This window comes from Salmo salar, chromosome ssa02 (assembly GCF_905237065.1).
Source record: "Salmo salar chromosome ssa02, Ssal_v3.1, whole genome shotgun sequence".
NCBI classification, from domain to species: Eukaryota; Metazoa; Chordata; class Actinopteri; order Salmoniformes; family Salmonidae; genus Salmo; species Salmo salar.
In genome coordinates this window covers 81573284-81599987 of record NC_059443.1, presented here as the reverse complement: position 1 = coordinate 81599987, position 26704 = coordinate 81573284, and the positions used below count along the sequence as shown (strand labels likewise).

The 26704-nt window shown below is 44.6% G+C and overlaps 1 protein-coding gene across 2 annotated transcripts in view; it reads left to right on the top strand.

Moving 5' to 3' along the window:
- Positions 1 to 26704, top strand: part of LOC106594732 (protein sidekick-1) — a 438074-nt gene that overhangs the window by 177722 nt on the left and 233648 nt on the right. For both annotated transcript variants that reach the window (XM_045713026.1, XM_045713027.1), the window contains exon 2: positions 6019 to 6175. In XM_045713026.1, coding sequence (XP_045568982.1) covers positions 6019 to 6175 — 157 coding nt within the window. The remainder of the gene's footprint in view (positions 1 to 6018; positions 6176 to 26704) is intronic.

Genomic DNA, 26704 nt, shown 5'->3' with positions numbered 1-26704 from the left:
CAGGGGGTGAATGATGTGTGTGTGTGTGTGTGTGTGTGTGTGTGTGTGTGTGTGTGTGTGTGTGTGTGTGTGTGTGTGTGTGTGTGTGTGTGTGTGTGTGTGTGTGACAGCTGAGATCTATAATAAAGCATTAATGCAGGAGGAGGGAGGGTATATGACCATGCACAACGCTGGCTAGGCCACTCCAGGACCTTAATGTGCTTCTTCTTGAGCCACTCCTTTCTTGCCTTGGCCGTGTGTTTTGGGTCATTGTCATGCTGGAATACCCATCCACGACCCATTTTCAATTCCCTGGCTGAGGGAAGGATGTTCTCACCCAAGATTTGACGGTACATGGCCCCGTCCATCGTCCCTTTGATGCGGTGAAGTTGTCCTGTCCCCTTAGCAGAAAAACACCCCCAAAGCATGTTTCCACCTCCATGTTTGACGGTGGAGATGGTGTTCTTGGGGTCATAGGCAGCATTCCTCCTCCTCCAAACACAGCGAGTTGAGTTGATGCCAAAGAGCTCCATTTTGGTCTCATCTGACCACAACACTTTCACCAGTTGTCCTCTGAATCATTCAGATGTTCATTGGCAAACTTCAGATGGGCATGTATATGTATTCTTGAGCAGGGGGACCTTGCGGGCGCTGCAGGATTTCACTCCTTCACGGCGTAGTGTGTTACCAATTGTTTTCTTGGTGACTATGGTCCCAGCTGCCTTGAGATCATTGACAAGATCCTCCCGTGTAGTTCTGGGCTGATTCCTCACCGTTCTCATGATCATTGCAACCCCACGAGGTGAAGATCTTGCATGGAGCCCCAGGCCGAGGGATATTGACAGTTCTTTTGTGTTTCTTCCATTTGCGAATAATCGCACCAAATGTTGTCACCTTCTCACCAAGCTGCTTGGCGATGGTCTTGTAGCCCATTCCAGCCTTGTGTAGGTCTACAATCTTGTCCCTGACATCCTTGGAGAGCTCTTTGGTCTTGGCCATGGTGGAGAGTTTGGAATCTGATTGATTGATTGCTTCTGTGGACAGGTGTCTTTTTTACAGGTAACAAGCTGCGGTTAGGAGCACTCCCTTAAACCTCTTACATCTAGACGTTCCGCTAGCGGAACACCCGCTCCAATATCCAATGATAGGCGTGGCGCGAATTACAAATTCCTCAAAAATACAAAAACTTCAATTTTTCAAACATATGACTATTTCACAGCATTTTAAAGACAAGACTCTCGTTAATCTAACCACACTGTCCGATTTCAAAAAGGCTTTACAACGAAAGCAAAACATTAGATTATGTCAGCAGAGTACCCAGCCAGAAATAATCAGACACCCATTTTTCAAGCTAGCATATAATGTCACATAAACCCAAACCACAGCTAAATGCAGCACTAACCTTTGATGATCTTCATCAGATGACACACCTAGGACATTATGTTATACAATACATGCATGTTTTGTTCAATCAAGTTCATATTTATATCAAAAACCAGCTTTTTACATTAGCATGTGACGTTCAGAACTAGCATACCCCCCCCCGCAAACTTCCGGTGAATTTACTAAATTACTCACGATAAACGTTGACAAAAAACATAACAATTATTTTAAGAATTATAGATACAGAACTCCTCTATGCACTCGCTATGTCCGATTTTAAAATAGCTTTTCGGTGAAAGCACATTTTGCAATATTCTGAGTAGATAGCCCGGCATCACAGGGCTAGCTATTTAGACACCCACCAAGTTTAGCACTCACCAAAATCAGATTTACTATAAGAAAAATGTTATTACCTTTGCTGTTCTTCGTCAGAATGCACTCCCAGGACTTCTACTTCAATAACAAATGTTGGTTTGGTTCAAAATAATCCATAGTTATATCCAAATACCGGCGTTTTGTTCGTGCGTTCAAGACGCTATCCGAAGTGTAAATAAGGGTCACGCGCACGACGCATTTCGTGACAAAAGATTTCTAAATATTCCATTACCGTACTTCGAAGCATGTCAACCGCTGTTTAAAATACATTTTTATGCCATTTTTCTCGTAAAAAAGCGATAATATTCCGACCGGGAAAGCGTGTTTACGTTCAAAGAGAGAGAAAATAAAAGTATGGGATCTCCTCGTGCACGAGCCTGAGTCTCATAGTACTCTGACCGGCCGCTATCCAAACGCGCTAATGTTTTTCAGCCAGGGGCTGCCTCTATATCATTCAGCTTTTCCCCGGGTTCTGAGAGCCTATGGGAGCCGTAGGAAGTGTCACGTTACAGCAAAGATCCTCAGTTTTCAATAAACAGAGCCAAGAAGAACAAGAACTTGTCAGAGAGGGCACTTCCTGTAAGGAATCTTCTCAGGTTTTTGCCTGCCATATGAGTTCTGTTATACTCACAGACACCATTCAAACAGTTTTAGAAACTTTAGGGTGTTTTCTATCCAAAGCCAATAATTATATGCATATTCTAGTTACTGGGCAGGAGTAGTAACCAGATTAAATCGGGTACGTTTTTTATCCGGCCGTGTCAATACTGCCCCCTAGCCCTAACAGGTTAACACTATCAACCCTATATATCAGCACTATCTATCAACACTATCAACCCTATATATCAACACTATATATCAACACTATCAACCCTATATATCAACACTATCTATCAACACTATCAACCCTATATATCAACACTATTTATCAACACTATCAACCCTATATATCAACACTATCTATCAACACTATCAACCCTATATATCAACACTATCTATCAGCACTATCAACCCTATATATCAACACTATCTATCAACACTATCAACCCTATATATCAACACTATCTATCAGCACTATCTATCAACACTATCTATAAGCACTATCAACCCTAGATATCAACACTATCTATCAACACTATCAACCCTATATATCAACACTATCTATCAGCACTATCTATCAGCACTATCTATCAACACTATCTATAAGCACTGTCAACCCTAGATATCAACACTATCTATCAAATCAAATCAAATGTATTTATATAGCCCTTCTTACATCAGCTGATATCTCAAAGTGCTGTACAGAAACCCAGCCTAAAACCCCAAATAGCAAGCAATGCAGGTGTAGAAGCACGGTGGCTAGGAAAAACTCCCTAGAAAGGCCAAAACCTAGGAAGAAACCTAGAGAGGAACCAGGCTATGAGGGGTGGCCAGTCCTCTTCTGGCTGTGCCGGGTGGAGATTATAACAGCACATGGCCAAGATGTTCAAATGTTCATAAATGACCAGCATGGTCAAATAATAATAATCATAGTAGTTGTCGAGGGTGCAACAAGTCAGTAACACAAGAGTAAGTGTCAGTTGGCTTTTTCATAGCCGATCTTTGAGAGTATCTCTACCGCTCCTGCTGTCTCTAGAGAGTTGAAAACAGCAGGTCTGGGACAGGTAGCACGTCCGGTGAACAGGTCAGGGTTCCAGCAGGTCTGGGACAGCAGGTCTGGGACAGGTAGCACGTCCGGTGAACAGGTCAGGTTTCCATAGCCGCAGGCAGAACAGTTGGAACCGGAGCAGCAGCACGGCCAGGTGTACTGGGGACAGCAAGGAGTCATCAAGCCAGGTAGTCCTGAGGCATGGGTCCTAGGGCTCAGGTCCTCCGAGAGAGAGAGAAAGAAAGAAAGAGAGAATTAGAGAGAGCATATTTAAATTCACACAGGACACCGGAAAAGACAAGAGAAATACTCCAGATGTAACAGACTGATCCTAGCCCCCCGACACATGAACTACTGCAGCATAAATACTGGAGGCTGAGACAGGAGGGGTCAGGAGACACTGTGGCCCCACTGTGGCCTCTATCAACCCTATATATCAACACTATCTATCAACACTATCTATAAGCACTATCAACCCTGGATATCAACACTATCTATCAACACTATCAACCCTATATATCAACACTATCTATCAACCCTATATATCAACACTATCTATCAACCCTATATATCAACACTATCTATCAACACTATCAACCCTATATATCAACACTATCTATCAACCATATATATCAACACTATATATCAACCCTATAAATCAACACTATCTATCAACACTATCAACCCTATATATCAACACTATCTATCAGCACTATATATCAACACTATCTATAAGCACTATCAACCCTATATATCAACACTATCTATCAATACTATCAACCCTATATATCAACACTATCTATCAACACTATCAACACTATCTATCAGCACTATCTATCAGCACTATCTATCAGCACTATCTATCAACACTATCTATAAGCACTATCAACCCTATATATCAACACTATCTATCAACACTATCAACCCTATATATCAACACTATCTATCAACACTATCAACACTATCTATCAGCACTATCTATCAGCACTATCTATCAGCACTATCTATCAACACTATCAACCCTATATATCAACACTATCTATCAACACTATCAACCCTATATATCAACACTATCTATCAACACTATCTATCAGCACTATCTATCAACACTATCTATCAGCACTATCTATCAACACTATCAACACTATCAACACTATCTATCAACACTATCAACACTATCTATCAACACTATCAACACTATCTATCAGCACTATCTATCAGCACTATCTATCAACACTATCTATAAGCACTATCAACACTATATATCAACACTATCTATCAGCACTATCAACACTATCAACACTATCTATCAACACTATCAACACTATCTATCAACACTATCTATCAGCACTATCTATCAACCCTATATATCAACACTATATATCAACCCTATATATCAACACTATCTATCAACACTATCAACCCTATATATCAACACTATCTATCAGCACTATCTATCAGCACTATCTATCAACACTATCTATAAGCACTATCAACCCTATATATCAACACTATCTATCAACACTATCAACCCTATATATCAACACTATCTATCAACACTATCAACACTATCTATCAGCACTATCTATCAACACTATCTATAAGCACTATCAACCCTATATATCAACACTATCTATCAACACTATCAACCCTATATATCAACACTATCTATCAACACTATCAACACTATCTATCAGCACTATCTATCAACACTATCTATCAGCACTATCTATCAACACTATCAACACTATCTATCAACACTATCAACACTATCTATCAACACTATCTATCAGCACTATCTATCAGCACTATCTATCAACACTATCTATAAGCACTATCAACACTATATATCAACACTATCTATCAACACTATCTATCAGCACTATCAACACTATCAACACTATCTATCAACACTATCAACACTATCTATCAACACTATCTATCAGCACTATCTATCAACACTATCTATAAGCACTATCAACACTATATATCAACACTATCTATCAACACTATCTATCAGCACTATCTATCAACACTATCTATAAGCACTATCAACACTATCTATCAACACTATCTATCAACACTATCTATCAGCACTATCTATCAACACTATCTATAAGCACTATCAACACTATCTATCAACACTATCTATCAACACTATCTATAAGCACTATCAACACTATCTATCAGCACTATCTATCAACACTATCTATAAGCACTATCAACACTATCTATCAACACTATCTATCAGGCGTTGGTGCTTTATGTTTGCTGCACCTGGTGGGTTGATATGCATCTGATGCCTCAGAGGACCTCAACGTTCTCAACGTTCTCTAGTGGGAAGTTACAGGCTGAAAGGCCAAGCGCTTCTAGTGTTAAGGGATATTGTGTGTAGATGGGCGAGATATTTTTTAAAAATGAAGACATTTTTATTTTAGGGTGTAACACAACAAAATGTGGAAAAGGGTAAATGGGTGGGAATATTTCTGAAGACACTGTACATATAACCTGTAGATTGTTTCATGCCCATGTTTTGACTTATAAATGATTTTAAATTCAAGCTGAATTAAATATTTATTCTCTCCTCTTCTCTCCTCCCGTCTCCCCTCCGCCCCCCTCTTCTCATCCTCCAGATGTAGCTCCATATTTCCGTGTGACTCCGGGCCAGGTCCAGACCCATCTAGAGGGTAACAGGCTGGTACTGACCTGTCTGGCTGAAGGCTCCTGGCCTCTACAGTACCGATGGATCCTCAACAACACAGACATCACACACTTCTCTCCACTATACACGTAAATATACCTTAAATATACCTTATATAATATACTGTACCTCTCAACCTGCTTCTCTCCACTATACAAGTAAATATACCTTATATAATATACTGTACCTCTCTACCTCCTTCTCTCCACTATAGATGTAGATATACCTATATATAATATACCTCTCTCTATAGATATACCTATATATAATATACCTCTCTCTATAGATATACCGATATATAAGGATATAGGTCCCGTGTGGCTCAGTTGGTAGAGCATGGTGTTTGCAACGCCAGGGTTGCGGGTTCGATTCCCACGGGGGACCAGTAAGGAAGAAAAAAATGTTTGAAATGTATGCATTCACTACTGAAGTCGCTCTGGGTAAGAGCATCTGCTAAATGACTAAAATGTAAATGTTAAAATATATATAAGATTTGTAGGCCTCCTAGCTCGCACACGCTTTTTCATTTCTGCCCACAAATTTTCTATGGGATTGATTGAGGTCAGGGCTTTGTGATGGCTACTCCAATACCTTGATTTAGTTGTCCTTAAGCCATTTTGCTACAACTTTGGAAGTACGCTTGGGGTCATTGTCCAGTTGGAAAACCCATTTGCGACCAAGCTTTAACTTCCTGACCGATGTCTTGAGATGTTGCTTCAGTATATCCACATAATTTTGCTTCCTCATGATGCCATTTATTTTGTGAAGTGCACCAGTCCCTCCTGTAGCAAAGCACCCCCATAACATGATGCTGCCACTCCCGTGCTTCATGGTTGGGATGGTGTTCTTCGGCTTGCAAGCCTCCCCCTTTTCCCTCCAAACATAACGATGGTCATTATGACCAAACAGTTCTATTTTTATTTCATCAGACCAGAGGACATTTCCCCAAAAAGTACGATCTTTGTCCCAATGTGCAGTTGCAAACCATAGTCGGGCTTTTTTATGGCGGTTTTGGAGCAGTGGCTTCTTCCTTGCTGAGTGGCCTTTCAGGTTATGTTCTGGGATTGATTTGCACTTTTCGCACCAAAGTATGTTCATCTCTAGGAGACAGAACGTCTCCTTTCTGAGCGGTATGACGGCTGCATGGTCCCATGGTGTTTATACTTGCGTACTATTGTTTGTACAGATGAACGCGGTACCTTCAGGCGTTTGGAAATTGCTCCCAAGGATGAACCAGATTTGTGGAGGTCTGGATTTTTTTTTCTGAGGTCTTGGCTGATTTCTTTAGATTTTCCCATGATGTCAAGCAAAGAGGCACTGAGTTTCAAGGTGATGTCAATTAGCCTATCAGAAGCTTCTAAAGCCATGACATCATTTTATGGAATTTTCCAAGCTGTTTAAAGGCACAGTCAACTTAGTGTATGTGAACTTCTGACCCACTAGAATTGTGATACAGTGAATTATAAGTGAAATAATCGGTCTGTAAACAATTGTGGCAAAAATTACTTGTGTCATGCACAAAGTAGATGTCCTAACTAACTTGCCAAAACTATAGTATGTTAACAAGAAATTTGTGGAGTGGTTAAAATGAGTTTTAATGACTCCAACCTAAGTGTATGTAAACTTTCGACTTCAACTGTACCTATATATAATATACCTCTCTCTGCCTCCTTCTCTCCACTATATATGTAAATATACCGATATATATATAATAAACCTCTCTCTATTAATATACCTCTCTGTCACGGAATAAGTCGTACTCATCTTTGAAAATGTCGTACTGGCGAGAAGAGGACCAAGGCGCAGCGAGACTGTGAATACTCATACTTTAATAGACTCAAGTAAGGCATACACAGGAAACCAATAACACGACAGCAAGAGTTTGCAGGCTAACAAACGCAGTGCAAAACAACCACCCACAAACCCCAGTGACAAACAACTCCTACATATATGACTCCCAATCAGGAACAACGATTCCCAGCTGTTCCTGATCAGGAGTCACAAGACACACACAAGACTGCCACGTCCTGACCCCCAAACTACTACACCAGCTCCATCTGCTGGTCAGGACGTGACAGTACCCCCCCCTCAAGGTGCAGACCCCGGAATGCACCTAACCACAACAACAAAAAACCACCAACAAACAAAATCCCCAACAAAACCCATAAACAGTAACCCTAAACCATAAGGGAGGGAAGGGAGGGTGGCTGCTGTCAACGACGGCACTGTGCTACACCCTCCCTCCCCAAACCACCTATCCTGGAGGCGGCTCAGGCTCTGGCAGCTCGGGACAGTCTGGGCAGTCTGGCAGCTCGGGACAGTCTGGGCAGTCTGGCAGCTCGGGACAGTCTGGGAAGTCTGGCAGCTCGGGGCAGTCTGGCAGCTCGGGACAGTCTGGGCAGTCTGGCAGCTCGGGACAGTCTGGGCAGTCTGGCAGCTCGGGACAGTCTGGGCAGTCTGGCAGCTCGGGACAGTCTGGGAAGTCTGGCAGCTCGGGGCAGTCTGGCAGCTCGGGACAGTCTGGGCAGTCTGGCAGCTCGGGACAGTCTGGGCAGTCTGGCAGCTCGGGACAGTCTGGGCAGTCTGGCAGCTCGGGACGTTCAGGGCAGTCTGGCAGCTCCGGCAGTTCAGGGCAGTCTGGCAGCTCCGGCAGTTCAGGGCAGTCTGGCCACTCCGGCAGTTCAGGGCAGTCTGGCCACTCCGGCAGTTCAGGGCAGTCTGGCCACTCCGGCAGTTCAGGGCAGTCTGGCCACTCCGGCAGTTCAGGGCAGTCTGGCCACTCCGGCAGTTCAGCGCAGTCTGGCCACTCCGGCAGTTCAGGGCAGTCTGGCCACTCCGGCAGTTCAGCGCAGTCTGGCCACTCCGGCAGTTCAGCGCAGTCTGGCCACTCCGGCAGTTCAGCGCAGTCTGGCCACTCCGGCAGTTCAGCGCAGTCTGGCCACTCCGGCAGTTCAGCGCAGTCTGACCTCTCTGGCGACTGTTGACTGGCGGGCAGCTCTGACGACTGTTGACTGGCGGGCAGCTCTGACGACTGTTGACTGGCGGGCAGCTCTGACGACTGTTGACTGGCGGGCAGCTCTGACGACTGTTGACTGGCGGGCAGCTCTGACAACTGTTGACTGGCGGGCAGCTCTGACGACTGTTGACTGGCGGGCAGCACTGACGACTGTTGACTGGCGGGCAGCACTGACGACTGTTGACTGGCGGGCAGCTCTGGCGACTGTTGACTGGCGAGGCTGGGTTCACGCACTTGAAGCCTGGTGCGTGGTGCTGGTACTGGGCGTACCAGATTGTGAACACGCACCTCCATGCTAGTGTGGGGAGCTGGCCTGGGGCTCCATTCTTGCCCCGCAAAACTCCCCTTGTGCCCCCCCCTAAAAAATTATTGGGGGTGCCTCTCGGTCTCCCTTACCTCGCCAGCCTTCTTCCGCTGCTTGGTCCTGTGTTGGTGGGTGGTTCTGTCATAAAATAAGTCGTACTCATCCTTGAAAATGTCGTACTGGCGAGAAGAGGACCAAGGCGCAGCGAGACTGTGAATACTCATACTTTAATAGACTCAAGTAAGGCATCCACAGGAAACCAATAACACGACAGCAAGAGTTTGCAGGCTAACAAACGCAGTGCAAAACAACCACCCACAAACCCCAGTGACAAACAACTCCTACATATATGACTCCCAATCAGGAACAACGATTCCCAGCTGTTCCTGATCAGGAGTCACAAGACACACACAAGACTGCCACGTCCTGACCCCCAAACTACTACACCAGCTCCATCTGCTGGTCAGGACGTGACAGTCTCTCTATAAATATACCTATATATAATATACCTCTCTCTATAGATATACCTATATATACTATACCTTTCTCTATAGATATACTTATATATAATATACCTCTCTCTTTAGATATACCTTTATATAATATACCTCTCTATATTAAATTACCTAAATATAATATACCTCTCTCTAGAAATATACCAATATATAATATAACTCTCTCTATAGATATACCTATATATAATATACCTCTCTCTATAGATATACCTTTATGTAATATACCTCTCTATATTAATATACCTAAATATAATATACCTCTCTCTACCACCTTCTCTCGACTATAGATGTAGATATACCTATATATACTATACCTCTAGCTATACATACCTCTCTCTGTAAATATACCTATATATAATATACCTCTCTCTATGGATATACCTATATATAATATACCTCTCTCTATAAATATACCTATATATAATATACCTCTCTCTACAAATATACCTATAGATAATATACCTCTCTATAGATATACCTATATATATCATACCTCTCTCTATAAATATACCTATATATAATATACCTCTCTCTACAAATATACCTATAGATAATATACCTCTCTATAGATATACCTATATATAATATGCCTCTCTCTATTAATATACCTATATATAATATACTTTTCTCAATAGATATACCTATATATAATATAGTTTTCTCAATATATATACCTATTTATAATATACCTTTCTCTATAGATATACCTATTGTGGCAAAGAAGGGGGTCGAGTGATAAATGGCAGATATGTGAGGGCAGAACTAATAAACGGGCTCTGCCCGATCACTAAAATGGCCACCCCGATCAGAACTACAGATCACAAAATGGTCGACTGCCAAAACTACAATTCCCAGAAGCAAGGGGAACCCTCAGAAGGTGGAGCCGACCCACAGATAAAAGGTCAAGAAAAACCAGGAAGAGAGAGAGAGGGCGGGAAGGATCTATGAACCATAGAGAAAGAGACAATCTACATTGGCTGGATTTACCGTGTACGAGCTGGACTGTTTTGGACTTACCTGTTGGCGTTTAGACCTGGACCTACCGAGAACCAGATTTGTGTACCGAACCCTGCTATCCTTGACCTTACCTGCGGCCTGGGTGGACCAGGACAGCGAAACAAACACACAGGTACTGTCATGTTCGAAAGAACTTTCATTCTGGGCTGACTTTGGTGACAGTTTCCCACTTAATTTGTGACAAACGCTCCTAACTTTGAAGAGGTTTGCCACACGTGGTGGAGAATGTGGGTAGTAGATTAACTATACTGCTGGTTAGGTAGGAACATTTTTTTTTTAAATAAAGTTTAGTTAGCACTCCAAAGGGGAGTCAGGTTTATTTGAATTTTTTTTTTGGCTTTGTTTGGTTAGGACAGTTTTTTTCAGGAAAATTAGTATGGAGGGAGCCATACAGGCCCTGTTACAAGCGGCGGCGGCCGCCCAACATGAGGCAACTAGAGCTCAACAAATAGCTCATCAGGATGCAATGCGAATGTATCAGGACACGTTACAGGTCCAGCACTGCACCAACCAGCTGCTCAGAGAAGAGCAAGAGAGAAACACCCGGGAGTTAACCTGTTAGGACTAGGGGGCAGTATTGACACGGCTGGATAAAAAAACATACCCGATTTAATCTGGTTACCACTCCTACCCAGTAACTAGAATATGCATATACTTATTACATATGGATAGAAAACACCCTAAATTTTCTAAAACTGTTTGAATGGTGTCTGTGAGTATAACAGAACTCATTTGGCAGGCAAAACCCTGAGACATTTTCTGACAGGAAGTGGATACCTGATGTGTTGTATTACCTTTAAACCTATCCCATTGAAAAACACAGGGGCTGAGGAATATTTTGGCACTTCCTATTGCTTCCACTAGATGTCACCAGCCTTTACAAAGTGTTTTGAGTCTTCTGGAGGGAGATCTGACCGAACAAGAGCCATGGAACGATGATGGCCCATTAGACACCTGGCGCGCGAGTTCATGTTGGGTACCCTCGTTCCAATACGTTATAAAAGAGTATGCATTCGTCCACCTTGAATATTATTCATGTTCTGGTTAAAAAGGCCCTAATGATTTATGCTATACAACGTTTGACATGTTTGAACGAACGTAAATATATTTTTTCCCCTCGTTCATGACGAGAAGTCCGGCTGGCTTAGATCATGTGCTAAGAAGACGGAGATTTTTGGACATAAATGATGAGCTTTTTTGAACAAAACTACATTCGTTATGGACCTGTGATACCTGGAAGTGACATCTGATGAAGAGAATCAAAGGTAATGGATTATTTACATAGTATTTTCGATTTTAGATCTCCCCAACATGACGTCTAGTCTGTATCGCAACGCAGCGTATTTTTCTGGGCGCAGTGCTCAGATTATTGCAAAGTGTGATTTCCCAGTAAGGTTATTTTTAAATCTGGCAAGTTGATTGCGTTCAAGAGATGTAAATCTATAATTCTTTAAATGACAATATAATATTTTACCAATGTTTTCTAATTTTAATTATTTAATTTGTGACGCTGACTTGACTGCCGGTTATTGGAGGGAAACGATTTCCTCAACATCAATGCCATAGTAAAACGCTGTTTTTGGATATAAATATGAACTTGATAGAACTAAAAATGCATGCATTGTCTAACATAATGTCCTAGGAGTGTCATCTGATGGAGATTGTAAAAGGTTAGTGCATCATTTTAGCTGGTTTTATGGTTTTGGTGACCCTGTCTTTGAATTGACAAAACATTACACACAACTCTTGTAAATGTACTGTCCTAACATACTCTAAATTTATGCTTTCGCCGTAAAACCTTTTTGAAATCGTAAAACGTGGTTAGATTAAGGAGATGTTTATCTTTCAAAGGGTGTAAAATAGTTGTATGTTTGAAAAATTTGAATTTTGACATTTATTTGGATTCAAATTTGCCGCTCTTGAAATGCACCTGCTGTTGATGGAGTGCACCACGGGTGGCACGCTAGCGTCCCACCTAGCCCATAGAGGTTAAGAGAAGGCCTAAAGGTGCTAGCGGACCAAATTGGGGCTCAGTTACCAGCTGTAAATACCCAAAGGTGGGCCAATCATTTTCTTCAAAAAATGACAGCGCAAGATGATGTGGAAGCATATCTTACCACCTTCGAAAGGACGGCAGAGAGGGAGAAGTGGCCGAAAGAAGAATGGGCAGGGCTTCTGGCACCATACCTGGCAGGGGACGCTCAAAAATCATATTTCGACCTGGAGTTGAAGGATGCACAGGATTACGATAAACTAAAGGGAGAGATTCTGACTAGACTGGGAGTGACTGATACCGTGAGGGCACACCGCTTCCACCAGTGGTCCTACAGACCGGGACAACCCCCCCGAACACAGATGTTCGACTTGATTCACCTGGCACGGAAATGGTTGCGACCGGAGACCCGTTCGTCCGCCGAGGTCGTCGAGACCATCGTACTCAACCAGTTTCAGCGAGGTCTACCCCAAGAAGTGCGACGATGGGTTGGCCAGAACGATGTACTTTCCGCCGACCATCTCGTGGGCCTGGTTGAACGCTATTGTACGGCAGGAACAGCTGAGCAGGCGCAGGAGGAAAGATTCCCATTCCCCAGGCCTGGGCAAACCAGCGGACAGGGTAAGACTGTCCCAACAGGTGGAGGGGGAGGAGAGCAGCGTGGGGCCATGAGGAAAGAATCAGAATCGGGCCGAGACACTAAGGGAAAAACGGAAACCGGGACTGGGGGTCGAGGAGGTCTCCCCCGAAACCCTATTATCTGTTACAATTGTAATCGACCGGGACATATTGCAGCCTACTGCCCTATTAAAGAAGAACCAATGCAATGTAACCTCGGTGAAAAAGATGAGATATGGTATGCATGTCCCGTGGTAACCACTGTACTTGAAAGATCAAGAAACAAACATATGTGCAGGGTGAAGGTTGAAGGGAAAGAGGTTGAAGCACTACTGGATTCCGGCAGTATGCTAACCCTGGTCGTTGCAAACCTAGTGCCGACGCATAAACTGGATACAAGTCAGGATATCAGTGTTACGTGCATTCATGGGGATACCCGTCTGTACCCCACAGCCTTAGTGAGCATACAAACAGAGGACAGTCTGCTGGATTATGAGGTCGGCGTGGTCCCAAAGATGCCATATGATGTAATATTGGGTAGATACTTTCCTAACTTTGCGAAGTTAGGCCAAAAGAATGGCATATTTGAGAAGCCAACAACCCTGACCAAGCAGGAAGAAGCATGGGGCCTTCAACCAAGCCCAAGTAAAGAGGTCTCCCAGGGGCCAACCTCACAGGTACTAGTAGGGGAGGATGAGGATGAAGTGGCAAACCTCGTTGATAATGAACAGCCCAGTACTAGTGGGGCTGGGGTCGATCTGAATCCAGAGGATGACTATCTAGAACCAGCAGATCTGGCAGGGTCCATGACTAATTTCGGGACGGCCCAACACCAGGATCCAACCCTGCAGCAAGCCAGAGCAGACGTGCAGGTCGTAGATGGTACTCCCATAAATGATAGGATGATGCCTAATAGTTTTCCCCACTTCATCATGAAAAATGGTTTGGTGTACAGTCTCAAAAATAGGGGTTGATGTGGTGGAACAGTGGTTGGTCCCCACCCGGTACAGGAAGACAGTACTGGATCTAGCTCATGGGCACATCTAGCTCATGGGCACAGACCGGATTGTAAGGAGGTTTTACTGGCCAGGAATTCAGGCTGAAGTGGCTCGGCATTGTGGAGAGTGCCTGGAGTGCCAGGTAACAGCTCCCCGACCAGCGTTTAGAAGCCCGTTAGTGCCACTCCCCATAATCGAAACGCCATTTGAGAGGATAGCGATGGATATAGTGGGCCCACTACCCAAATCTGCCAGAGGGCACCAATACATTCTGGTCATTCTAGATTATGCCACTCGCTACCCAGAAGCCATTCCCCTTCGGACAATGGCTTCCAAAAATATCGCCAAGGAACTAGTGCTATTGTTCACCAGGGTCGGGGTCCCAAAGGAGATCCTTACTGACCAGGGGACCCCCTTTATGTCCCGCCTTATGGCGGACCTTTGTAAATTGTGGCAGGTGAAACAGTTGAGGACATCGGTTTACCATCCACAGACGGACGGGCTGGTTGAGAGATTCAACCGGACCCTGAAGTCAATGCTCAGGAAGGTAATCGACAAGGATGGGAAAAACTGGGATTGCATGTTGCCATATCTGATGTTTGCCATTAGAGGTTCCTCAAGCCTCGCTGGGGTTTTCTCCCTTCGAGCTGGTATATGGGAGGCACCCCCGGGGAATCTTAGACATCGCCCGGGAAACCTGGGAACACCAATCCACCCCGTATACTAGTGTCATAGAGCACGTTACGGCAATGCAAAACAGGATAGCCACAGTCATGCCCATCGTCAGAGAGCACATGAGACAAGCACAAGAGCACCAGCGGCACACTTATAACCGGCAGGCTACCCTGAGGGAATTTCAACCGGGAGATAAGGTGTTAGTGCTGATCCCCACGGTAGAGTGCAAACTACTAGCCACATGGAAAGGACCATATGAAGTACTGGAGAGAATAGGAGAAGTTAATTATCGGATCCGACAGCCAGGTCGACGGCCCCAGGAACAGATATATCACATAAACCTGTTAAAAGCATGGAGAGAGAGAGAAACACTAATGGTCACGTACCCACACACACTCAGGAGACAGCCGAAGTAAATATTTCACCTACTTTGTCCCCAGCACAAGTACAGGAAGTAAAGACCCTGATCCAGAAAAACAGAGATGTGTTTTCAGAGGTACCCGGCCGAACTGAGGTTACAGCTCATGATATCGTTTCCCTACCAGGGAGAAAAGTGAGCATGAGGCCATATCGGGTACCCGAGGCTCGACAGGCAGCGATTAGAGCAGAGACGGAGAAAATGTTGACAGCTGGAGTGATCGAAGAGTCACATAGTGAGTGGTCTAGCCCAATTGTGATGGTCTCCAAGCCCGATGGGTCTTTGCGGTTCTGTAACGACTTTCGGAAGGTCAATGAAATCTCCAAGTTTGATGCCTACCCCATGCCCAGAGTAGACGAACTACTGGAGAAAATTGGTAAAGCTCGGTACATTACGACCCTGGACCTGACAAAAGGGTACTGGCAAATTCCTCTGACCCCCAGGGCCAAAGAAAAGACAGCCTTTGCTGTCGGTTTGTTTCAATACACCGTCATGCCATTCGGCCTACACGGGGCCCCAGCCACCTTTCAACGGCTCATGGACAAGGTCCTAAAACCGCACCAAGCATACGCCGCAGCTTATTTAGATGACGTGGGGATCTACAGCCCAGATTGGGAATCCCACTTACCCCGGGTACAGGCAGTGTTAGACGCCCTTAGAAAGGCAGGGCTCACAGCGAACCCTGCCAAGTGTTATGTGGGGTTAGAGGAAACTGAGTATCTGGGATACACAGTGGGAAGAGGATTAATCAAACCCCAACGTAAGAAGGTGGAGGCAATTAGAGAATGGCCGAAACCAGTAAATAAGAAGCAGGTTCGAGCCTTCCTAGGGCTGACCGGGTACTACCGGAAGTTCATCCCAAGTTATGCCACAGTGGCCGCCCCACTCACCGACATGACCAGAGCCAGAGGGCCAAACATGGTCAAGTGGGATGAAAGGGCCACCAAAGCATTTAGGACATTACAGGAGGCCCTCTGCTGTAATCCAGTGCTGGTGGTACCAGACTTTGAGAGAGAGTTTGTGGTTCAGACGGATGCTTCAGAGGTCGGCTTGGGAGCAGTGCTGTCCCAAGAGGTAGAAGGGGTGGAACACCCCATCCTGTTTTTAAGCAGGAAGCTGGAACCACGGGAAACCAACTACTCAGTTGTTGAGAAAGAGGCGCTGGCAGTAAAGTGGGCTCTGGAAAGCCTGAAATACTACCTGCTGGGGCGCCACTTCACCCTCATCAGTGACCATGCACCACTCACCTGGATGCATAGGGCTAAAGAGAAGAACGCTCGGGGGATGCGGTGGTTTTTGAGTCTCCAACCGTTTCACTTTGACTTGAAACACAGAGCAGGAAAGGAAATGGGAAATGTGGATGGGTTATCCCGCATACACGCATATTTTGCTGCGGTAGCCCGACCTAGGGGTCGGATCTAGGGGGGAGGTGTGGCAAAGAAGGGGGTCGAGTGATAAATGGCAGATATGTGAGGGAAGAACTAATAAACGGGCTCTGCCCGATCACTAAAATGGCCACCCCGATCAGAACTACAGATCACAAAATGGTCGACTGCCAAAACTACAATTCCCAGAAGCAAGGGGAACCCTCAGAAGGTGGAGCCGACCCACAGATAAAAGGTCAAGAAAAACCAGGAAGAGAGAGAGAGGGCGGGAAGGATCTATGAACCATAGAGAAAGAGACAATCTACATTGGCTGGATTTACCGTGTACGAGCTGGACTGTTTTGGACTTACCTGTTGGCGTTTAGACCTGGACCTACCGAGAACCAGATTTGTGTACCGAACCCTGCTATCCTTGACCTTACCTGCGGCCTGGGTGGACCAGGACAGCGAAACAAACACACAGGTACTGTCATGTTCGAAAGAACTTTCATTCTGGGCTGACTTTGGTGACAGTTTCCCACTTAATTTGTGACAAACGCTCCTAACTTTGAAGAGGTTTGCCACACGTGGTGGAGAATGTGGGTAGTAGATTAACTATACTGCTGGTTAGGTAGGAACATTTTTTTTTTAAATAAAGTTTAGTTAGCACTCCAAAGGGGAGTCAGGTTTATTTGAATTTTTTTTTTGGCTTTGTTTGGTTAGGACAGTTTTTTCAGGAAAATTAGTATGGAGGGAGCCATACAGGCCCTGTTACAAGCGGCGGCCGCCCAACATGAGGCAACTAGAGCTCAACAAATAGCTCATCAGGATGCAATGCGAATGTATCAGGACACGTTACAGGTCCAGCACTGCACCAACCAGCTGCTCAGAGAAGAGCAAGAGAGAAACACCCGGGAGTTAACCTGTTAGGACTAGGGGGCAGTATTGACACGGCTGGATAAAAAAACATACCCGATTTAATCTGGTTACCACTCCTACCCAGTAACTAGAATATGCATATACTTATTACATATGGATAGAAAACACCCTAAATTTTCTAAAACTGTTTGAATGGTGTCTGTGAGTATAACAGAACTCATTTGGCAGGCAAAACCCTGAGACATTTTCTGACAGGAAGTGGATACCTGATGTGTTGTATTACCTTTAAACCTATCCCATTGAAAAACACAGGGGCTGAGGAATATTTTGGCACTTCCTATTGCTTCCACTAGATGTCACCAGCCTTTACAAAGTGTTTTGAGTCTTCTGGAGGGAGATCTGACCGAACAAGAGCCATGGAACGATGATGGCCCATTAGACACCTGGCGCGCGAGTTCATGTTGGGTACCCTCGTTCCAATACGTTATAAAAGAGTATGCATTCGTCCACCTTGAATATTATTCATGTTCTGGTTAAAAAAGGCCCTAATGATTTATGCTATACAACGTTTGACATGTTTGAACGAACGTAAATATATTTTTTCCCCTCGTTCATGACGAGAAGTCCGGCTGGCTTAGATCATGTGCTAAGAAGACGGAGATTTTTGGACATAAATGATGAGCTTTTTTGAACAAAACTACATTCGTTATGGACCTGTGATACCTGGAAGTGACATCTGATGAAGAGAATCAAAGGTAATGGATTATTTACATAGTATTTTCGATTTTAGATCTCCCCAACATGACGTCTAGTCTGTATCGCAACGCGTATTTTTCTGGGCGCAGTGCTCAGATTATTGCAAAGTGTGATTTCCCAGTAAGGTTATTTTTAAATCTGGCAAGTTGATTGCGTTCAAGAGATGTAAATCTATAATTCTTTAAATGACAATATAATATTTTACCAATGTTTTCTAATTTTAATTATTTAATTTGTGACGCTGACTTGACTGCCGGTTATTGGAGGGAAACGATTTCCTCAACATCAATGCCATAGTAAAACGCTGTTTTTGGATATAAATATGAACTTGATAGAACTAAAAATGCATGCATTGTCTAACATAATGTCCTAGGAGTGTCATCTGATGGAGATTGTAAAAGGTTAGTGCATCATTTTAGCTGGTTTTATGGTTTTGGTGACCCTGTCTTTGAATTGACAAAACATTACACACAACTCTTGTAAATGTACTGTCCTAACATACTCTAAATTTATGCTTTCGCCGTAAAACCTTTTTGAAATCGTAAAACGTGGTTAGATTAAGGAGATGTTTATCTTTCAAAGGGTGTAAAATAGTTGTATGTTTGAAAAATTTGAATTTTGACATTTATTTGGATTCAAATTTGCCGCTCTTGAAATGCACCTGCTGTTGATGGAGTGCACCACGGGTGGCACGCTAGCGTCCCACCTAGCCCATAGAGGTTAAGAGAAGGCCTAAAGGTGCTAGCGGACCAAATTGGGGCTCAGTTACCAGCTGTAAATACCCAAAGGTGGGCCAATCATTTTCTTCAAAAAATGACAGCGCAAGATGATGTGGAAGCATATCTTACCACCTTCGAAAGGACGGCAGAGAGGGAGAAGTGGCCGAAAGAAGAATGGGCAGGGCTTCTGGCACCATACCTGGCAGGGGACGCTCAAAAATCATATTTCGACCTGGAGTTGAAGGATGCACAGGATTACGATAAACTAAAGGGAGAGATTCTGACTAGACTGGGAGTGACTGATACCGTGAGGGCACACCGCTTCCACCAGTGGTCCTACAGACCGGGACAACCCCCCGAACACAGATGTTCGACTTGATTCACCTGGCACGGAAATGGTTGCGACCGGAGACCCGTTCGTCCGCCGAGGTCGTCGAGACCATCGTACTCAACCAGTTTCAGCGAGGTCTACCCCAAGAAGTGCGACGATGGGTTGGCCAGAACGATGTACTTTCCGCCCGACCATCTCGTGGGCCTGGTTGAACGCTATTGTACGGCAGGAACAGCTGAGCAGGCGCAGGAGGAAAGATTCCCATTCCCCAGGCCTGGGCAAACCAGCGGACAGGGTAAGACTGTCCCAACAGGTGGAGGGGGAGGAGAGCAGCGTGGGGCCATGAGGAAAGAATCAGAATCGGGCCGAGACACTAAGGGAAAAAACGGAAACCGGGACTGGGGGTCGAGGAGGTCTCCCCCCCGAAACCCTATTATCTGTTACAATTGTAATCGACCGGGACATATTGCAGCCTACTGCCCTATTAAAGAAGAACCAATGCAATGTAACCTCGGTGAAAAAGATGAGATATGGTATGCATGTCCCGTGGTAACCACTGTACTTGAAAGATCAAGAAACAAACATATGTGCAGGGTGAAGGTTGAAGGGAAAGAGGTTGAAGCACTACTGGATTCCGGCAGTATGCTAACCCTGGTCGTTGCAAACCTAGTGCCGACGCATAAACTGGATACAAGTCAGGATATCAGTGTTACGTGCATTCATGGGGATACCCGTCTGTACCCCACAGCCTTAGTGAGCATACAAACAGAGGACAGTCTGCTGGATTATGAGGTCGGCGTGGTCCCAAAGATGCCATATGATGTAATATTGGGTAGATACTTTCCTAACTTTGCGAAGTTAGGCCAAAAGAATGGCATATTTGAGAAGCCAACAACCCTGACCAAGCAGGAAGAAGCATGGGGCCTTCAACCAAGCCCAAGTAAAGAGGTCTCCCAGGGGCCAACCTCACAGGTACTAGTAGGGGAGGATGAGGATGAAGTGGCAAACCTCGTTGATAATGAACAGCCCAGTACTAGTGGGGCTGGGGTCGATCTGAATCCAGAGGATGACTATCTAGAACCAGCAGATCTGGCAGGGTCCATGACTAATTTCGGGACGGCCCAACACCAGGATCCAACCCTGCAGCAAGCCAGAGCAGACGTGCAGGTCGTAGATGGTACTCCCATAAATGATAGGATGATGCCTAATAGTTTTCCCCACTTCATCATGAAAAATGGTTTGGTGTACAGTCTCAAAAATAGGGGTTGATGTGGTGGAACAGTGGTTGGTCCCCACCCGGTACAGGAAGACAGTACTGGATCTAGCTCATGGGCACATCTAGCTCATGGGCACAGACCGGATTGTAAGGAGGTTTTACTGGCCAGGAATTCAGGCTGAAGTGGCTCGGCATTGTGGAGAGTGCCTGGAGTGCCAGGTAACAGCTCCCCGACCAGCGTTTAGAAGCCCGTTAGTGCCACTCCCCATAATCGAAACGCCATTTGAGAGGATAGCGATGGATATAGTGGGCCCACTACCCAAATCTGCCAGAGGGCACCAATACATTCTGGTCATTCTAGATTATGCCACTCGCTACCCAGAAGCCATTCCCCTTCGGACAATGGCTTCCAAAAATATCGCCAAGGAACTAGTGCTATTGTTCACCAGGGTCGGGGTCCCAAAGGAGATCCTTACTGACCAGGGGACCCCCTTTATGTCCCGCCTTATGGCGGACCTTTGTAAATTGTGGCAGGTGAAACAGTTGAGGACATCGGTTTACCATCCACAGACGGACGGGCTGGTTGAGAGATTCAACCGGACCCTGAAGTCAATGCTCAGGAAGGTAATCGACAAGGATGGGAAAAACTGGGATTGCATGTTGCCATATCTGATGTTTGCCATTAGAGGTTCCTCAAGCCTCGCTGGGGTTTTCTCCCTTCGAGCTGGTATATGGGAGGCACCCCGGGGAATCTTAGACATCGCCCGGGAAACCTGGGAACACCAATCCACCCCGTATACTAGTGTCATAGAGCACGTTACGGCAATGCAAAACAGGATAGCCACAGTCATGCCCATCGTCAGAGAGCACATGAGACAAGCACAAGAGCACCAGCGGCACACTTATAACCGGCAGGCTACCCTGAGGGAATTTCAACCGGGAGATAAGGTGTTAGTGCTGATCCCCACGGTAGAGTGCAAACTACTAGCCACATGGAAAGGACCATATGAAGTACTGGAGAGAATAGGAGAAGTTAATTATCGGATCCGACAGCCAGGTCGACGGCCCCAGGAACAGATATATCACATAAACCTGTTAAAAGCATGGAGAGAGAGAGAAACACTAATGGTCACGTACCCCACACACACTCAGGAGACAGCCGAAGTAAATATTTCACCTACTTTGTCCCCAGCACAAGTACAGGAAGTAAAGACCCTGATCCAGAAAAACAGAGATGTGTTTTCAGAGGTACCCGGCCGAACTGAGGTTACAGCTCATGATATCGTTTCCCTACCAGGGAGAAAAGTGAGCATGAGGCCATATCGGGTACCCGAGGCTCGACAGGCAGCGATTAGAGCAGAGACGGAGAAAATGTTGACAGCTGGAGTGATCGAAGAGTCACATAGTGAGTGGTCTAGCCCAATTGTGATGGTCTCCAAGCCCGATGGGTCTTTGCGGTTCTGTAACGACTTTCGGAAGGTCAATGAAATCTCCAAGTTTGATGCCTACCCCATGCCCAGAGTAGACGAACTACTGGAGAAAATTGGTAAAGCTCGGTACATTACGACCCTGGACCTGACAAAAGGGTACTGGCAAATTCCTCTGACCCCCAGGGCCAAAGAAAAGACAGCCTTTGCTGTCGGTTTGTTTCAATACACCGTCATGCCATTCGGCCTACACGGGGCCCCAGCCACCTTTCAACGGCTCATGGACAAGGTCCTAAAACCGCACCAAGCATACGCCGCAGCTTATTTAGATGACGTGGGGATCTACAGCCCAGATTGGGAATCCCACTTACCCCGGGTACAGGCAGTGTTAGACGCCCTTAGAAAGGCAGGGCTCACAGCGAACCCTGCCAAGTGTTATGTGGGGTTAGAGGAAACTGAGTATCTGGGATACACAGTGGGAAGAGGATTAATCAAACCCCAACGTAAGAAGGTGGAGGCAATTAGAGAATGGCCGAAACCAGTAAATAAGAAGCAGGTTCGAGCCTTCCTAGGGCTGACCGGGTACTACCGGAAGTTCATCCCAAGTTATGCCACAGTGGCCGCCCCACTCACCGACATGACCAGAGCCAGAGGGCCAAACATGGTCAAGTGGGATGAAAGGGCCACCAAAGCATTTAGGACATTACAGGAGGCCCTCTGCTGTAATCCAGTGCTGGTGGTACCAGACTTTGAGAGAGAGTTTGTGGTTCAGACGGATGCTTCAGAGGTCGGCTTGGGAGCAGTGCTGTCCCAAGAGGTAGAAGGGGTGGAACACCCCATCCTGTTTTTAAGCAGGAAGCTGGAACCACGGGAAACCAACTACTCAGTTGTTGAGAAAGAGGCGCTGGCAGTAAAGTGGGCTCTGGAAAGCCTGAAATACTACCTGCTGGGGCGCCACTTCACCCTCATCAGTGACCATGCACCACTCACCTGGATGCATAGGGCTAAAGAGAAGAACGCTCGGGGGATGCGGTGGTTTTTGAGTCTCCAACCGTTTCACTTTGACTTGAAACACAGAGCAGGAAAGGAAATGGGAAATGTGGATGGGTTATCCCGCATACACGCATATTTTGCTGCGGTAGCCCGACCTAGGGGGTCGGATCTAGGGGGGGAGAGGTGTGGCAAAGAAGGGGGTCGAGTGATAAATGGCAGATATGTGAGGGAAGAACTAATAAACGGGCTCTGCCCGATCACTAAAATGGCCACCCCGATCAGAACTACAGATCACAAAATGGTCGACTGCCAAAACTACAATTCCCAGAAGCAAGGGGAACCCTCAGAAGGTGGAGCCGACCCACAGATAAAAGGTCAAGAAAAACCAGGAAGAGAGAGAGAGGGCGGGAAGGATCTATGAACCATAGAGAAAGAGACAATCTACATTGGCTGGATTTACCGTGTACGAGCTGGACTGTTTTGGACTTACCTGTTGGCGTTTAGACCTGGACCTACCGAGAACCAGATTTGTGTACCGAACCCTGCTATCCTTGACCTTACCTGCGGCCTGGGTGGACCAGGACAGCGAAACAAACACACAGGTACTGTCATGTTCGAAAGAACTTTCATTCTGGGCTGACTTTGGTGACAGTTTCCCACTTAATTTGTGACAAACGCTCCTAACTTTGAAGAGGTTTGCCACACTATATATAATATACCTCTCTCTATAGATATACCTATATATAATATAACTCTCTATATAAATATACCTATATATAACATACCTCTCTCTACCTCCTTCTCTCCACTACAGATGTAGATATACCTATATATGATATACCTCTCTCTATAGATATACCTATATATGATATACCTCTCTCTATAGATATACCTATATATAATATAACCTCTCTATAGATATACCTATATATAATATACCTCTCTCTACAAATATACCTATATATAATATACCTCTCTATAGATTTACCTATATATAATATAACTCTCTATATAAATATACCTATATATAACATACCTCTCTCTACCTCCTTCTCTCCACTACAGATGTAGATATACCTATATATGATATACCTCTCTCTATAGATATACCTATATATGATATACCTCTCTCTATAGATATACCTATATATAATATACCTCTCTATAGATATACCTATATATAATATACCTCTCTCTATTAATATACCTATGTATAATATGCCTATCTATAATATGCCTATATATTTAATATACTTATATATAATATACCTATATATAATATGCCCATATATAATATACCTATATATAATTTGCCTATATATAATTTGCCTATATTTAATTTGCCTATATATAATATACCTATATATAATAAACCTATACATAATATACCTATATTTAATAAGCCTATATATAATATACCTATATATTTAATATGCCAATATATAATATACCTATATATTTAATATACCAACATTTAATATGCCTACAGTGGGGGAAAAAAGTATTTGATCCCCTGCTGATTTTGTTCGTTTTCCCAATTACAAAGAAATGATCAGTCTATAATTTTAATGGTAGGTTTATTTGAACAGTGAGAGACAGAATAACAACAAAAATATCCAGAAAAACACATGTCAAAAATGTTATAAAATGATTTGCATTTTAATGGGGGAAATAAGTATTTGACCCCCTCTCAAATCAGAAGGATTTCTGGCTCCAGGTGTCTTTTATACAGGTAACGAGCTGAGATTAGGAGCACACTCTTAAAGGGAGTGCTCCTAACCGCAGCTTGTTACCTGTAAAAAAGACACCTCTCCACAGAAGCAATCAATCAATCAATTTATAACATTTTTGACATGCGTTTTTCTGGATATTTTTGTTGTTATTCTGTCTCTCACTGTTCAAATAAACCTACCATTAAAATTATAGACTGATCCTTTCTTTGTCAGTGGGCAAATGTACAAAATCAGCAGGGGATCAAATACTTTTTTCCCCCACTGTATATATAATATGACTCTCTCTACCCGTAAATGTCTTCTTCATACTTTATTTTACTAACTTGAGAAACTTGAGAGCAACTTTTGTCTGATGTCAATGTGCATGATTGACTCAGATGTCTGTGGTAGTGTGTATATCAGCAGTCAGCATTCATCCTGTACTCTCCATGTCATCCTCCTGTCTTCCCCTCTCCCCGGAGTGGTAAACATGATCTGTCAGATAATAATATATACATGAAGATATTTCTATATATATATATATATAATGTGTTGTGGGATGTATAATAATATCTATATATATGAACACTCTCCTGTCTGTCTCAGCTCTCACACACTCTGAGCTTTTATCTCTTTCCTCATGGAGTGTTGACATGAGACGAGACAATGTGTTAAAAGGCGAAGGTAGGCAGATGCAGGGCAATAACTGCTGCTAGAACAAAGTCTAAGACAAACACAATTCCAGACACACTCCTGCCTGCACTCACACATACAGACAGACACACACCACTGCACTCAAAGACTAACTCTTCAACTCCAGCGAGGTCTGGGTTTTGTTGACTAAGCTTCCCTCTCTCATTTACACTACAGTAGGGCTGGGTGATCGATAGGACCACCACGAGGTCTGGGTGTTGTTGACTAAGCTTCCCTCTCTCATTTACACTACAGTAGAGCTGGGTGATCGATAGGACCACCACGAGGTCTGGGTGTTGTTGACTAAGCTTCCCTCTCTCATTTACACTACAGTAGGGCTGGGTGATCGATAGGACCACCACGAGGTCTGGGTGTTGTTGACTAAGCTTCCCTCTCTCATTTACACTACAGTAGGGCTGGGTGATCGATAGGACCACCACGAGGTCTGGGTGTTGTTGACTAAGCTTCCCTCTCTCATTTACACTACAGTAGGGCTGGGTGATCGATAGGACCACCACGAGGTCTGGGTGTTGTTGACTAAGCTTCCCTCTCTCATTTACACTACAGTAGGGCTGGGTGATCGATAGGACCACCACGAGGTCTGGGTGTTGTTGACTTAGCTTCCCTCTCTCATTTACACTACAGGAGGGTTGGGGGATCGATAGGACCACCACGAGGTCTGGGTGTTGTTGACTAAGCTTCCCTCGCTCCAATCGTGCTGTGATACATTACTGCTTTTTACATCGCTCACCCATAGAGTATGGAACATACACAAAGAGAGAGAGATGGAGCGAGAGATGAGAGAGCAAGAGATGAAGAGAGAGAGAGATGGAGAGAGAGGAGGGAGGGGAGAGGGACAGACAGAGAGAGAGAGGGAGAGAGAGAGGGAGAGAGAGAGAAAGAGAATGCACACACACCATTTCTCTCTGTTTCTGCGGGGGAATGACCCAGCAGTTTGTAGCCATGTATTGATT